Source organism: Erithacus rubecula, assembly GCF_903797595.1.
Source record: "Erithacus rubecula genome assembly, chromosome: 6".
Taxonomy (NCBI): Eukaryota; Metazoa; Chordata; class Aves; order Passeriformes; family Muscicapidae; genus Erithacus; species Erithacus rubecula.
Window position 1 is genome coordinate 28339267 of NC_136688.1, and position 15628 is coordinate 28354894.

Below are 15628 nucleotides of genomic sequence, written 5' to 3' on the forward strand. Positions count from 1 at the left end.
CCACATGAGCAAAGCTTAGTGCTGCTTACAGGGTCTGCAGGTCAATTCTCACATGGAATGTTATGTCCAGGTGATTTGATCCTGTATGATGAGGATGTACGGTGAGGACAATTGAGCTACTAGCTGGGTTTTGGTGCTGAGCACAAGAAAAAAATCACAGTTGTCCACCTTGGTGCTGAATTATCATTTGAAATCAAAGTTGTCTTGCCTTCTCTGTAACAACAAATACAGTATCTCAGTTTTTCCCCTTCTTAAAGGGTATTAGGAATGCAGCTTAAGTTATATACAGATAATTTGCAGATCTTAGAGAACAGGAACTACTTTCCTGTATTGCAATGGGTACTTCCATTTCACCTGCTTGATGGGCTTGTGAAAAGAATCCAAGTCAGCTCTTTGCCAGAATGACTGAAAGGAGTGCCTCAGGGAGGCAGCAAATAGGAGACCTGCAGGGAGCAGACAGTGACAGTTACAGAGCTGCTATTTGTGTATTTCATCCTTCCTTCCTGAACAAAGGGGTTCAATAAGTCTTTCTTAATGCAAAATTATCTAAACAGCACTTAACCACTTCCATCTTCTCCCTGTGACTGTCTCTCCCAGCCCCCAGATTTGTATTACATCTCTATGGCCACTAGAGCAGCTGCGAAGCAATGAGTCACAGTGTAAGGAAGGAATTTTGCAGAAAATAGTTAACAGTCTGTGTTGTGAGAGAGAGCAGTCAATCACGTGGTTTACTTTCATTCTTTCTTCTGTCCACACTGTTCCCTTGGTTATCCCTGCACACACCTCTGTTTCCCATGCATTTTCCTGCCTCTTTCCTTGCATTCACTTCCCTAGACTTGATCTTCCAGGTTTCTGGGATGAAGTACCTTAAAGGACTGTAGAAGCACTGGGAGATGAGCCAGGACCAGCTGGCTTGTCAGCTGGCTACAAACTACCAGCAAGCACACCCCAGCCATCAGTCCTTGGAGCATGACCTGCACACCACAGTGAGATGGGTTGTGGTCAGGGAGAAGGAGCTGTTTTCCAGCAGCAGGAGCATGTGATGCCTGTGCAAGTTTGCAGTTGGCTGGAAGAACTTCACGTGTTCTAACTGACTCTGATCAAATTGAATCTGAACCCTTAGTACTCACCTGGAGTTGCTTTGGGTTTAGAAATAGTGTATACCTAGTGGGAGAAGAAAACATAGCACATCAAAACTAGCGAGACTTTTTTAATAGTAATTCTAGTAGTCAGATCTTCTTCCCCAAGGAGGCTGACAAGCAGTCATTGACAGCAGTGTTGGAGAAATAGTTCCCCCTAAATTAGAAGCCAGTATTATTCCACCTTTTTTCGGTATCTCTGTCACTGATCAACATGGGACAGAAAGAAAGGGAAAACAAGACTTCACATCATTTAAGTACTTAAAACATCCCGTTTAGTGGTACTGAGAGAACCTGAAAAGTGTGTTAGAGTAGCCTGCATTGTGTCCTGGAAATTTGTTAGTTTTTGCAGTCATTTCAGAAATATGTTTGCTGAAGAGGATATTTCATAAGTAATGTTCTTACTCCCCTTTGCTGCTGCCTTCCTTCTGCAGGGATTGACCACAGCTCATGAGCAGTTCAAAGCCACGTTGCCAGATGCTGACAAGGAGCGACAAGCCATCCTGGGAATCCACAATGAAGTCTCAAAGATTGTCCAGACCTATCATGTCAACATGGCAGGGACAAATCCTTACACTACAATCACCCCGCAGGAGATCAATGGCAAATGGGAACACGTGAGTTCTTTCCAGCCTTGCAGGGTAGAGGGGACAATGTCATTGCTTAACCACTTCAGGCCCAGGAAATGGAGTATTTACTCTGCAGTTACCCTCTCATGCTTACTGCTGAGTTAAGTGGGGTTTTGTCACTCGGTTTTGGCTCAATTGCTGTATACTTGGAAAGTGGAAGAGATCTTTCTTATAAGTGCCTAAGGCACATCAGACCCACTTCTATATGCTAATTTTAAATGAAAGTTGCTAAATTTGAAAGCTTTGAGGTTTTTTGTCTTCAGTTGACCTGCAGGTAAGTATAGCATGTGAATCAGTGTCCTTTTTCACCATTCAGCCCTTCAGATGTTCTATCTCTGCAGCAAGTAGCCTTTCCTTGCTGTAATCCTAAAAGATTGTCCATACCTGTTGTGCTTATGGTTCTTACTACCAAACAAAATCACTAATGTGAGATCTGAACAGAGTCATGCAACTCAGTTAACATGAGCTGCCAAAAGCCCAAATAATAAATGGAAGCTGCTTCTGGTCTTCCATGGCCTGACATGAGTTTATGTGTATCCTACAGCAGATAGGATTCACATTCTGTGAGCTTGCCCGCTGTGACCTAAACCATATGACTGCTTGTATTCCGTGCAAACACCCACTCCTCCCTCCCTTGTGGTAAGCTGTGCATTTCCTGTACATGTGCCTTTGTGTGTCTAAACTGCTCACTTTGTTGCAGGTGCGGCAGCTGGTTCCCAGGAGGGATCAAGCCCTGATGGAAGAACACGCTCGTCAGCAGCAAAACGAACGGCTTCGGAAACAGTTTGGTGCACAGGCCAATGTCATTGGACCCTGGATCCAGACCAAGATGGAGGTAGTGCTTTGCAAATTTTGAAACACTGTTTTCCTCTGTGATCTTCACTGATACTCTTATTTCTGATCTGTCTTGACCACAGTCACAGCCATTTTTTCTTCAAGTTACAGCAAGAGAAACATAGAGAAGATATGAAGAATCCCAAGATTGATATTTGTTACTGAAGTGCTTGTACTTTTCTTCCTCTAACTCTAGTACCAGGAAAAATGCATTACTTAGGATGGGGAACACTGGTATTTTAAGATTTGTGCTTATATTCAAAATCCTAGATCAGAGACAGTTTGTGTAATTGCTTGCACAGCAATGGTCTTGATACATGTGACTAAATAAATACAATTAATAAACCAAACATCTGCAGATGAGACATATTTAAGAGAGATGTCTCTTCAGGTAAGATTGGAGTTGAAGTCATTGGAGTTGATGGAATGTAAAAATACAAAGCTATTACTGATGGCAGGAGCTGGAAAGAAGAGAGCAGTTACAGAAATACATCTCTGTTGAGAACTAGCTTAGTGACAGACAGTACACCAGAAAAAGATCTGGCTTGGTAGATTACTAATTTATGGACTGCAGTTTCCTTTTCTTTTGTGTCATTGTATTAGACACATCTTACATGATTCACCTCACTTGGAAAATATTCAGGGCTGTGGTACATTTTTTGCTGACACTGTCTCAGCTCCTGTGGAGGAATTGCTCCATGAGATTTTTTTTTTCTTTGAATTCCATGCTGTGTGAGTGAAATTACTGCAATAAATGTCTGGTATGTTGGGGCTTGTCCTTTCAGTGCAGCCTTAACTGCTTTGGCTTTGCTAATGCAGGAGATTGGCCGCATTTCAATAGAGATGCATGGGACCCTGGAGGACCAGCTCAACCACTTGCGGCAGTACGAGAAAAGCATTGTCAATTACAAACCAAAGATTGACCAGCTGGAAGGAGACCACCAGCTGATCCAGGAAGCACTTATCTTTGACAACAAGCACACCAACTACACCATGGAGGTAAATGTTTTGGCAGCAATTAGCCTCATCTGCTGTGGCCAGTTAGCATCAGCCATATACAGCTCTGGCAACGTGCTGTGATTCTCAGGAAAATGGAGAGCTTGATAATATGGCCAAGCATGCAACAACATGTCACTGAATTTCATTTTTGCCTTACTGCACTTCATGCCAACCCATTCCAATGTACTTCCAAATATAGACAACAGAAACAACCTGAATGAGTTCCCACAGTGTTCCTTGAAAAATTGACAGGTCTTGTTTCTCCTGCCACTTGATTGTGTTAGCTGGGATTACAAAGGGAAGCACTGATGATTTTGAGCTGCCACTACCTGGCAGAAAACAAAAAGGTCCAACAGAATTTTTTTTTTAAAGTCATACTGGCTTTCTGTTGATAACATGAGGTTTCTTGGGAGCAATCTGAGTTCCACATTAGTCCACCTGAACAGACAGGCTTTGAAACTTGTTTTTTTGTTTCTAGCCAGCTTTCCATTAAGCAACAGCAGAGGCAGGGGAGCACCAGTGTCTTCCAAGCACTATGTTTTATTCATTTTCTTAGTAAGGAGAGTTTTCTGCTTAAATAACTCCTAGAAGCATTAGGTTTGCTTCTTATTTGTGTTAAAGGCCTCCAATATGTTGCTTTGACCAGGCTAAGGAATTTTACAATAGGACCAAGTTTTTCTTGAGAAAAAAAGATCAGAAATTACCCTCTTCAGTGTGGGGTTTTTTCAGTCAAAATTCAGATTTTAAACACCTGCAGATCAGAAGGAATCTTTTCTGAGAAAATGGAAACCAGGGACTGCCTTGCACACCAGGATGATTTAATTTGCAATAAGTAGCACATCTGATCCACTGGCCTCAGAAGCAGAAGAGCAACTTCTTATTGTCCTGACCTCTTTCACCAGCATATCCGTGTGGGCTGGGAGCAGTTACTAACAACAATTGCTAGAACCATCAACGAAGTGGAAAACCAGATTCTGACCCGTGATGCCAAAGGAATCAGCCAGGAACAGATGAATGAGTTCCGGGCTTCTTTCAACCACTTTGACAGGGTAAGTCACTGCTGGCTGCAGCTACAAGCTTCCAGGTGGACTGCACAGTGCAATAAAAAACAAGCGGTCACTGCAATAAAATGGGATCACAGAAGATGTTTCATTCTTAAAAATGCCACTCCTGTGGAGCACTCGATTCTTTGAAAACTGCCAAGTGATTGGTAGCCTGGGAGAAGTATATCTTCACAGGAAACAGCAAAATTTCCTGGTAGAGCAAGAGTATGGAAAGGTTTGAAGGCTTTTTTAGGCAATTAGACTTTTATTCATTCCTCTCCAGAGAGCAGATTATTATTTTGATTTATAAAATTATTGGGACCATCTGTTCTCCACTCTTCTATACCATCTCTGCTATATCTGAGGACAGTCTGCCCTCAGAGATTGGCAATGCTTTTAAATTGCAGAACACTGCCTATTTCAGTCCTTCTTCAGCTGTCTCAGTAAAATAAACCATGGGTTCTTTTCTTAGGAGAGTGACCCATAAATCCAGTAGATTATATATTTTGACCTTAATATCATTTGCCCCTTCCTTCACAACAGTCTGAATCTTAATGCAGACAAAATAGGGGTTTCCCACCTTCAGCTATTTGATTATGAAGGCTTAACATTGACTTCAAAAACTGGGTTTTCTTGAAGAAAATCACTTGTAATTGGCCCCGTCATCCTATCTGTAGCTTCCTTGATCAGGCCAGAGGTGGTGACAGCAGGCCGGGGGTCTTCAGTGCTTTGGGACTGTTCTGAGCTAAAATTCTGCAGGATGGATGGGGATTCTGAGTTCCTGTAGTAGTTTGTGTATTATCTGATGGGTACATTCAAACACTGGGGGAGTGGGCAATGAGCAAAGGGAAGAGCAGCTGCCAAGCTGTGTTGCGCTGCACTGTACATCCGTGCTGTTTGCAGAGCTGAGCACTTGAAATAGCTTTGCCAGACAAAGCTCCACCTCCTGTGCAGGTCTCATAAATACAGCCACAATGCTGCTCCCCTGAGCTTCAGCTGGTTTTCTTTGTCTGTTCCTGGGATGCCCTGACAGCTAAGCTTCCTTGGGTGTGTTGCCAAACATACCTGCCCTCACCTACTCCTTTAGTGGAACTTTTGGTTATAAGATTAAGGCAATGCTCCCCACTGCCTCTGCCTGCTTACCTGCACTCGGGGTTACTAGTGAAACACAGGGCTTCTGACACTGGATAACAAGCAGTGATACAAGTAATTCACTTGGGAGATTGAGATCTTGAGGCTCCTGAGCATCAGCTGTTTTTGTCATTCAAATGCTCTCAACATGGGATGAGCTCTCTGAGAAGGAACTGTTCCAAGAGCATTTTTAGCACATCCTGAAATGTCATTGTGATATCTAATGTTGTGCACTTTTTATTTTTCTTCCCTGTCTTTCTATCTGCATGTCGTTGCTCCTGTCTCCTCACCCACTGCATGGTGCACCTGTTTGTTGTCCTTTCACCTGCCTTTGTTCTCCTGTGTGTGTCCCTCCCGTTGCCACACGTCACCGCGCTGGCACTGCATGTCCCGCTGCCTGGCACACCGCATAACCAGGACCACTCCGGCACACTTGGCCCTGAGGAGTTCAAAGCCTGTCTCATCAGCTTGGGTTACGATATTGGAAACGATGCACAGGTACTGGAAGCTAGTGGTGAACACAGCCAGATATTAAACTGTGAAAAAATAACAGGTTTTTCCCTTTCTTTTCTTGTTTGTCTTAATCCATCTGTTGTTGTTCTTGTGTTTGACTATATATACATCACTTTTCTATACTACTTACTCTCTAAATGTACTTTGGTATCTATTCCTTTTTGATTCCTTAATTTCTTGGGATAATCTCTTTTATGTCTTCAAATTGTTCTGTTTACTTCTGTGTCACTTAAAACTCCTTTCATTGTCCATTCCTCAATCTGTCTTGCTTAATATCTTCTTGCCCTTTTTTCATCACCAATATGTTTCTTGTGTATAAACTATTCCATGTCCAAAACCACCTTTGTTTCTTAATGGTTTCACAAACTACCTTTCCTCTTTTTCTTTCCATTGCCTTGTAAATCCTCCTCCTATCTTCTCCTGCCAAAACTCATTCTTTGTAATGTCTCCTGTGGGTTCATTTCTCCCTGGACTGGTCTCCCTTTTCTATCTTGGCTTTTTCCATGTTTGCATCACTCTCTGTAGAAGAAGACTGGTATGATGGATTGTGAAGATTTCCGAGCCTGCCTTATCTCCATGGGTTACAATATGGTAATGTAGAGCCCTCTGTCACTACTATTCAAAGTGATTCTGTAGGCACCTTCAAAAATACAGGGAGATTGTGTAGTGAATCAAGGTAAATATAGCCTTATTTTCCAGAATTATCAACAATGTTAAATCTAATCATAGTTGTACATGTAAAATTCTTGTCTCACAGCTCTAGCTAAAAGTAAGAAGATGGAAATAATTGTCTAATTCCTGTGTGGTTCAAATAAAAATTGCATTTATCAAACTGTGTAGCTACCAGTGAAAGAAACAGTAAGCTTCCTTATATTGGTGCCTGCTCTCTGCATAGCACACACAGCCTCCCCCAGCCCTGAATATCAGTTGAAATGATTTGGAAGCATACATGAATGAATATACTCAGAATGCTGGTCCTCTCATTCCTACCATTTGTTTCACATCCCCTTTCCTGTACATGTAAGTTCAAGTTCCAGTCATTCTCCCTGTAGCATTTCCCTCAAGACAATACCTGAATATTCAGAGCAGTAACATGTAGCACCTTGGGAAGCATGACAGCTAATACTCTAGGAAGAGCTTCACCAAAGACTGATTCTCACCAAAGGGCAGGAGAAGAGCACAGTGCAGGCATATTCATCTGCACTCTTGGTGTCTTTGCTCCTGGTATTGGGCAAAGCAGTGTTTAATGATCATAGTCATCAGCCCAGTATAAATACAGACTTCAGTATAGTGTGCCAAGGCAGTAACATTTGATTAGGTATCTTAATCACTGTTGAAGGTATACTGTTCTAAATGAGTTATGAGAACTTGCTCCCAGGAGAAGGCTCTGCTCTGCTCTCCCCTTCTCCTTACCTGGGAGGATGGAGTCCCAGAGATGAGAACAGATGACCTTTGGTTTAAATGCAGAAAGAAATGAAGAAAACTACACTACAAGGTTTTGGTTTCTGTAGCAAAACTTCTCTGTAGGATCTTCCCTGTAGAGACTATTTCCCTGGACCACTCCAAATATGCAAGTCCTTCTTTGCAAAGCCTGCCTATTAAAGATGACTACAATACTATGAAATACCCCAGAGACATTTTTTCTGTTCTGTCAGCTGAAGCAAACTGTAGCAGTCTTCTTTGAAGTAAATGAAAGTAAAATAATTTGAGGAGTTTTAGCAGATTTTCAAATACTGCTACAGGCATCTAGCACATATCCAAAGAAATTTGGGTCTTCCTCTGAAGACCCCAAGTTGGTATTGTTCCCCAATAGGGGCATTTTCCTAGAGCTGGATGTTACCCTCAGGCATAGCTGGCAGTGTTTTCTTCCAGAGGACAAATGAGTGGGAAGCATTTGTACACAACAGCACGCCAAAAAGGAACATCCTGATTTAAAAATAATACCCAGAGGTCGTTTCTACTTGGCTTTGTGTTCTAGCCTATGAGCTGTGGTGCTGAAGGGTTCCTCCTCACTTTGTTAGCACTGCTGCCCAACAGCCAGGCTTACAGGACTCTCTTGCTCTCCAGGGAGAGGCAGAGTTTGCCCGCATCATGAGCATCGTGGACCCGAACCGTCTGGGTGTAGTGACCTTCCAGGCCTTCATCGACTTCATGTCCCGGGAAACGGCAGATACAGATACTGCTGACCAGGTTATGGCGTCCTTCAAGATCCTGGCTGGAGATAAGGTCAGGCTCCACACCTTGCTTTCCTCTATCTGCTTAACATCTGCTTGCTTTTTTCTCTTGCCTCTGAGAGAAAGTGTCAAGGGAAGCACTCTGCCATGGGAGGGTGTTTTCACAGGAACATTCTGTAGTGCTGGAGGAGTGCAAGGTTAAAGTGTGGGTTAATGAGCAGCCTGCTAAGGCACTCAAAAGTCCTGCTCAGCTGTCAGTCAGAACTTTGCAGCCCACTCTTGCTTCAAAATTTTAATTAAGAGCTTGGTCACAATTTGTTGTTTTAAAATTATCAAGTTCAACAGATGGCTTTTGATTAGTCTTGAAAACTCTTCATTACTGACAGCTGCAAACTTGAGATGACCTTTCTCAGATCTATATGTCACTATCAGTTGTTATACAATCAATAGATTTTCATTGAGGATATATAGTCAATAGATTTTCATTGAGTATGTGCTGTATCTGAAGGGGGAACATCTTTTAACCATAGAAATTGGTTGAATGTAGGAAAACTCGGAGTGATATGAAAAATACTAATTTTTGTAATTTACATCATTGGGGAAGCAGCTCATAAAAATGTAATCTTATTTTTCTTATATAACAGTGCCCCCTAATCTTTTATGTAACTGAACAAGTAATATGTACATGTAATATTAACGTATCTCTTTATTTGCTAATGATCATTTAGTTATCTCATGTGAAATGTTGGATACCATTCCTCAGATTGTAATGAGTTACCCTGAAATCCAGTACTGGTTTCCATTTTTCACTAAGAATCTTTTTGTAATTGTGATCTAGAAATCCACGATATCTGTCCTTTAGACATGTGCCTAACTGAAGCCAGTTCTATTGGCTTTTGAGGCCTGAAAATTCCATGTTATTCCGATCAGCTAACCACTGAATAAATAGGTACTTTGAGATGCAGCATTACTTATTAACTTGTTTACTCTGTACAGTATGTTACATATACTTGTCAATGTTTAACATGCTCTGGTGACTGTAACATGAATTAATATTTCATTATGAAGAAAAATCCCTCATACCTAAGTCATTAAAGTGAAAGGGAAAAAGAAATTATAAGAAGTCACAGGAGAGAGAGGGATGGTGTGAAACCTGAGCTACTGCTCAGACAGACTGCAAATGGCCGTGAGTCAGTTAGCTGAAGACAGCATAGTGATTATGATTAGCAGACAGGCAACTACTGTTACCTACTGCATAGAGAGAAGTCAGGTTGGCTCAGCTCAGTGCAGCAGGTCTCCAGAGGCCGAATTTACTGAAGTTTTTCTTGCTTATTAAAAATGACTGCAGTGAAAAGACTGTTGCTGGAACTGTGGAAGCAATACAAAGTGTGTGCTTGTCTGCTGCCTGCATTGGTGCACTAGCTAGGACTAGTGGGGATGGCCCCTTCCCATTTACTGAAGAGAAGGAATGGCAACTCCCCAGCAGCACAAGCAGCTGTTACCTCCTGCTGGTGAGCGTCAGCATCCAAATTAAATTTCTGCTTCCTCCCATTTATTTTCAGCAGGACCTCCTTTGTGAACAGGAAGGCACAGTCTTAACACTAACAGCACGCCTGACTTACCACCAGGTCTTTCTTTAGCTGCAGCAGCATCTCATGCAAAACCAATCTGTGTTGTAAAAACCATTTATTTGTCCAAACAGTAGGGAAGGAGTGCTGTCCTCGCAGGGTGTAAGTGCAGCGCTGCTGTGTGGGTGTACAGCACAGGCCACTGCTGGGACCCTGTCCCTCCTGCTGCCCTGGGGGACAGGGGGTGGCTGTGCCCCCAAGGCAGGTCAGTTCACGGGCAGGGGTTGCCTTTGTGCTCGTTGCAGAACTACATCACGGTGGAGGAGCTGCGGCGGGAGCTGCCCCCGGACCAGGCTGAGTACTGCATTGCCAGGATGGCGCCCTACACCGGCCGCGACGCTGTGCCCGGCGCCCTGGACTACATGTCCTTCTCCACGGCGCTCTACGGCGAAAGTGACCTTTAACTCTTGCCTGTCGCACCACACGCTCCCTCCCCTCTCCCCCGTCCAATACACCCTATCTTCTCTGCAAAGCAACCTCTGCTCCGCTCTTTTTTGTGTTTTCCTGTTTTGCTTCAGATAACAGATCACATTTTTAAGTGGGGGGGAGGACAATGATACGGGACCGCCTACCTTGCCCTTGAAATAACAGTTTACAAAATTATTTTGTGCAAAAAAGTTACGTTTTAAAAAGAACAGACATATTTTATTATAGAAAAAGGTATTTTTCTCCACCAGATTGAAACTTAAAAAGAAAATGTTAAGATATTGCACCAGATATTTTTTGTTGTGACATAGAAAGTCAAGCACAATGTTACATTCCATCCTTTCCAAAAAGAACCAAACTACGACAAAACTCCACTTGTTCTGTTAACTATTACATTTACGTATGTCTCTCTTATCACGTTTATCTTGGGAGGGGGGAAGGCACACAAGTGCATGTGTTTGCTGGTTCACTCATTTCATAAAAATATTTTATGATAAACTTTTGAAATTGCTGTGTTTTCTAGGGAAAAAAATAATGTACACAGCTCATGTTTTCATATTTAATTAAAAAATACAATATGCCTCCTATGTTTATCAGTGCACAACTTTTTTTGTTGCTGAGAGTTGTCTGGTTTCAGAACATGAAGCTTGAGAGTTGATAACTTTGATATTGCTTGTCACAAACCATATTAAAAACTTCTTGTGATAACAACTCTAGACTTTATTCATTTGTATAGTGAAGTAGTTTAATCCTATTTAGTTAAACATAAGGAGAGTCCAAAATTAATGGTTTTAATTGAAATTACACTACATTTAAAGGTATATTCTCAGCCAGGTCCATAGCATTTTCGTTCTTGCAGAATAATGTTGAAATTTTCACACCTTAATGACCACTTTAAATCCCCAATACACCCCTATTAGCACCCTTTTAGAAGCAACATTCTGTTACTCCTGAAAAACCAGCACAGAATTAGTTACTACAGCTGTACAAACAGCCACCATATCTTAAACCATCCATGAAAAATCCATCTGCTGTTCCATGCCCAGTGTTGAACATTTGACAGGTTTTGATACCACATCTTCTGACATCATAGATTCCTCCAGGGGTCATCTTTCTATGGACATTCAAAAGAAACCAGCCTTCCAGACAACTCCTGTGGGACTTTTATTGAGTCATAAAGTGACACACACACACACACATGTCCAGAAATGGGCAAAGGGAAGCAGCTAATCCCTTCCAGCCATCTCATATTACAGGTGCATTTCCTGCCCTACACAGCTCTTTTAGGAAACACAGGGTTAGGAGCAAAATAACATTACTGCTTCATGATGTGTTCAAGTAAGTGTTTTATAGGTATAAGCACATTCCTCTCTCTCTCTGGTCCCAAAGACAGATTTTATACTGCAGGAATGGTGGATTCGTGGGCAGATTCACAAAGAGCTCCTTGGTAACACCATCTTCTGTTCCCCAGGGCAGAGCTGAGTCCTGAGGAAAGTATTGTGCATGGTGGGTTGAGGTTCAGCACAGGTTTCTGGTTTACTCCTGACCTTCAGTAGGACACAGTAAAAATCACAGCAGCACACTGTGGTGTATCCCAACATGACAGCATCAATCTACTGTATTTGGAGAAAGGATGCTAATGTTAATGTCTGCAACCACACTTCTTTCCAGCATACACCAAGATCTGCATTCTTGTGTAGGCTGGATGATGAGTTCACAGGGGACATGCAAATAAATGCCATTTAGCTTCATACATAAACGAGACCAGGCTGCATTCAACATGGTTTGTCTTCAAAGGTGACACTTTGTGTAACTTAGCTATAGTTGTGTTGTTAATGAGGCTGGAATTGAGCTGAAGCCTCCTGTGTTGCTTGGAGGGGTTGATAAGAATTATCAGTAATGTAGGACTTGGAGCCACAGCAGTATTTAATCCAGTTGCAACCTCATTTTCAGCTATGTCAGTACTACGTTGCTGCAAATGGGACTGTCCTCTTCAAAGGTATGGTATGCTGATTTCCATTGCCATGTTTTAAAGTACATAGCATTGGTTATCTGTTTGAAAGCTAATACAGCAGAGAGGATGACTAGAGGCCTGAAAAGATAACTTATATTGAAGTTTGTCTCTGAATATCCATTGCCTTTGGTAACCCTGTTTCCTCTTTCATAGTAGCTGCCCTGTCCTTGGTTTGCTGCACCTGAAAAAGGACATTTGCACTGTCAAAAAGTTGATTTCAAAAATTTGATCTCTGTAGGTTGTATCTGCTCCCAGAAGATGCAATGATATTTTAATAAATTTTTATTTATTTAAACAATAAAACTAGGGTGGGAGAAAAAGGGAAAACCTGTTGGGCTATTAAATGACCATGGTCTGGAGAAAAAGATCCATGTTATTTTGAAAAAGGGGTGGAAAAGAGCATAGCTGCTGCTTGGGCCAACACTTTGGGCCCAGGTCTGCTACCACTCTGGGAATGAAGCCAAATTATATTGAATGATCCTGGTGACAGCACTCTGCAGATCTGTGCTTGCAGTTTCCAGAAGTCTTCATAAAAACCTTTTTCTGAGCTGTGGCAGTGTTGCAGTGTGTGACAGGTTTCACACAAAACACCAGATAGGTGTAAGTATTCCTAGTTTTATGACAAAAAGCAGGTGGCTCATCCCTGCTGACACCACAGATTGGTGGCAATGTGTGGGCTCCAGCCTTGTGAAAGTTGGCACCCCAGCACTGCTTTGGTCAAACTGAGATGTCAACAGCAACAGAAAGGTCTAGCCCATACTTCTGAATACTTGAATAGGGTTCAAAATACTGGCAATAGGTGTGCCAAAAATATACTGGCATGTTTTTTCTTGGGTGGCACAGCCTCTGACAAACTGGCTAGAACTTCCGTGACCTGCTGCAAGAAATTCACCTTCCTCATCTGCAGCACGAGATTTATCTTGCAATTGTGTGTCTTAACAGACTGTGGCAGTTAGAGTCTTGAAATGTGAAAGCAGCTTTTGGTATTAGCTCATGGTTTTGCAGCTAACATGCCATTCTTTAGCCAAGGCCTGGCATCAGCCTTGATGAAGTTCATCTCTGGAAGCAGCTGTTTGCATTTCAGCAACTGCCCCTTTGCCAGGAACAGAAAAAGTGGACAATCCACTTCAAGCTCACTCCTTCCATTCAGGGGTAAGCCACTTTTGTTAGCCTCCCATACTCACTATTTCAGGTGTGGAAATTGAAATAATACTTTTTGCAGAAATTAACCAAGAAAGTCCTTTCATGACCGTTCATATCTTTGGCTGCTGAGATCTCAATGACCTGCCTTATTCAGCCTGACTGATAGTCCAGGGGCAGAAAACACTTCAGTGCTCAAATAACATGGGTCTTGTCTTGCCTGCCAGAATGTCAACCACATTTCCCAAAGCCTCTCAAATCTGTCTTGTGACCATTGCATGTCTTGGGTGCTGCCAGCACTGCCAGCATCTGGTTTGGAGCAGTGCAGGAGCAGAGCCAGGAGTCTCAGAAGACAATGAAAGGAAACTAGTCTGCAACCTTGAATGAACTTGGTTTCAAAGAAGTATTAATATATCCATGGAGATTCCATCCAGATGAATCAGACTGACTGGTCTTATCAGGGAAATAAAGGAGAGGGTGGGGGTTTGTAATGACTGAAAATGAACAGCTTGAACTAAAATGTCTTTGTTAAGAAAACAAAATGCAAATACAATTTTCATACCGTAACAAGAAGAGTATTTGTACAACATTACTTGCACTACAGATACTGAGGTAGGACAGACTTTTTCCACTCCTGTGGTAAGCCAAGTACGGAAAAACTTAATCCTGTTGAATTAATTAAATCCTTGAGGTGACTCTGGCTACTGAAAGAGTTGCTACTGTGCAAACCCTTAAAATCCACTGCATTAGCACTAAGCTGCTGGGAAAGTCTTAGCATAGTAAACATGGATTAACAAAGTCTAGGGCATATCCTGATGCAAACAGGTAATCAGAACATTCCCCAGCAGCCACTGAGAAAATGTGCTAAGTGCTGCAGTCAGTAGAGAAATCGGCCATTGCGAAGGATGAAGTTGGATGATTGCATCTTGTACAGGGAGGGCTGCTCTAAGGCTATTTCAGATAGACATAAATCTCAGCAATTTAAAAATTACTGAAAATGAAAGGAGAAAAATAATATTTTCTATATTCTGAGGGCTCAGAGCTACTGTAGACTAGATCTCACCAATAAGATATTAAAATAGATTCTTCCCATCTTTGAATACCATGCAACAGGCAGGAAACAGGGTCTCAGTTTTGTTCTCTGCTTTGACTTCTGGGACATACATGCATGAAAATATGTTGGCAGAAACTGTCCTAACTCTCTCACTGTCTTTCCTCTTCTCAGCAAGTGTCTTTACACCCACTTTCGATTAGTCAGTAGTTCACATCCTGGTGGCCTAGCCAGCATTCACGTGAAATATTGAGGACCTCTAGTTATCATCATTCCTCCGTGACCCCGACCCTCAGACTGTCTGCAAAAGCACAGTCTCACTACTGCTGCAGGAAACATCTGGTGTTACCCCCACTGTGCAGAAAAAGAAGCCACAGGGGGAAAAAGAGTGAGATGTCACTGGAAGGTAGAAATAAAGCCTTTATTTACAATTGCAATCCAGTGTCTGTTCATCTGGTGCTCAAGTCTCTCTGGTGCTCACTAGGCTTTTCCCCACCTAAACCTTCTCTGCACACCCCTGTTTCTATCCTACACCCTGACCAGCAGGAGACCTAATGGGATGGGCCAGGGACCATCTCCTCAGCCCTCACTCAGTCTCTCTCTGAAATGATTAAGCACTGAAGCAATAGGAGAGAAAGCATGAGCCCATATCCTCATGGTTTAAGCAATGTGTTTGCAGAAAGAATGCTACATTTCTGTCCCTGACAGAGGTATTTTTAGGCATTTTCTATTAAACAGCCACAGGATAAGACCCTTAGGATGGGAAAGCATGCCTGTCTCAGCAACCCAACCACTAGGCCTCTCCTTACACTTGCTCTCTCTCAGCTGCCTGCTCCACAGTGGCAGAAGAGTGGAGCCGGCCTCCTCCACACCACAGGCTCACACTGTGGTTAGGACATTCTGGTGG

General features: G+C 42.5%; 1 protein-coding gene across 4 annotated transcripts in view; it reads left to right on the forward strand.

Annotated features, from left to right (window-relative positions):
• Positions 1–11227, forward strand: part of ACTN1 (actinin alpha 1) — an 85559-nt gene extending 74332 nt beyond the window's left edge. For 2 of the 4 annotated variants that reach the window (XM_079309637.1, XM_079309636.1), the window contains exons 15-21: positions 1574–1756; positions 2469–2603; positions 3422–3601; positions 4504–4650; positions 6193–6273; positions 8356–8514; positions 10336–11227. In XM_079309637.1, coding sequence (XP_079165763.1) covers positions 1574–1756; positions 2469–2603; positions 3422–3601; positions 4504–4650; positions 6193–6273; positions 8356–8514; positions 10336–10494 — 1044 coding nt within the window. In that variant the 3' untranslated portion in view covers positions 10495–11227. Of the gene's footprint in view, positions 1–1573; positions 1757–2468; positions 2604–3421; positions 3602–4503; positions 4651–6192; positions 6274–6813; positions 6880–8355; positions 8515–10335 lie in introns of all 4 variants that reach the window. The other 2 variants (XM_079309639.1, XM_079309638.1) reach the window with 2 other exon arrangements.
• The last annotated feature ends 4401 nt before the right edge of the window (positions 11228–15628 follow it).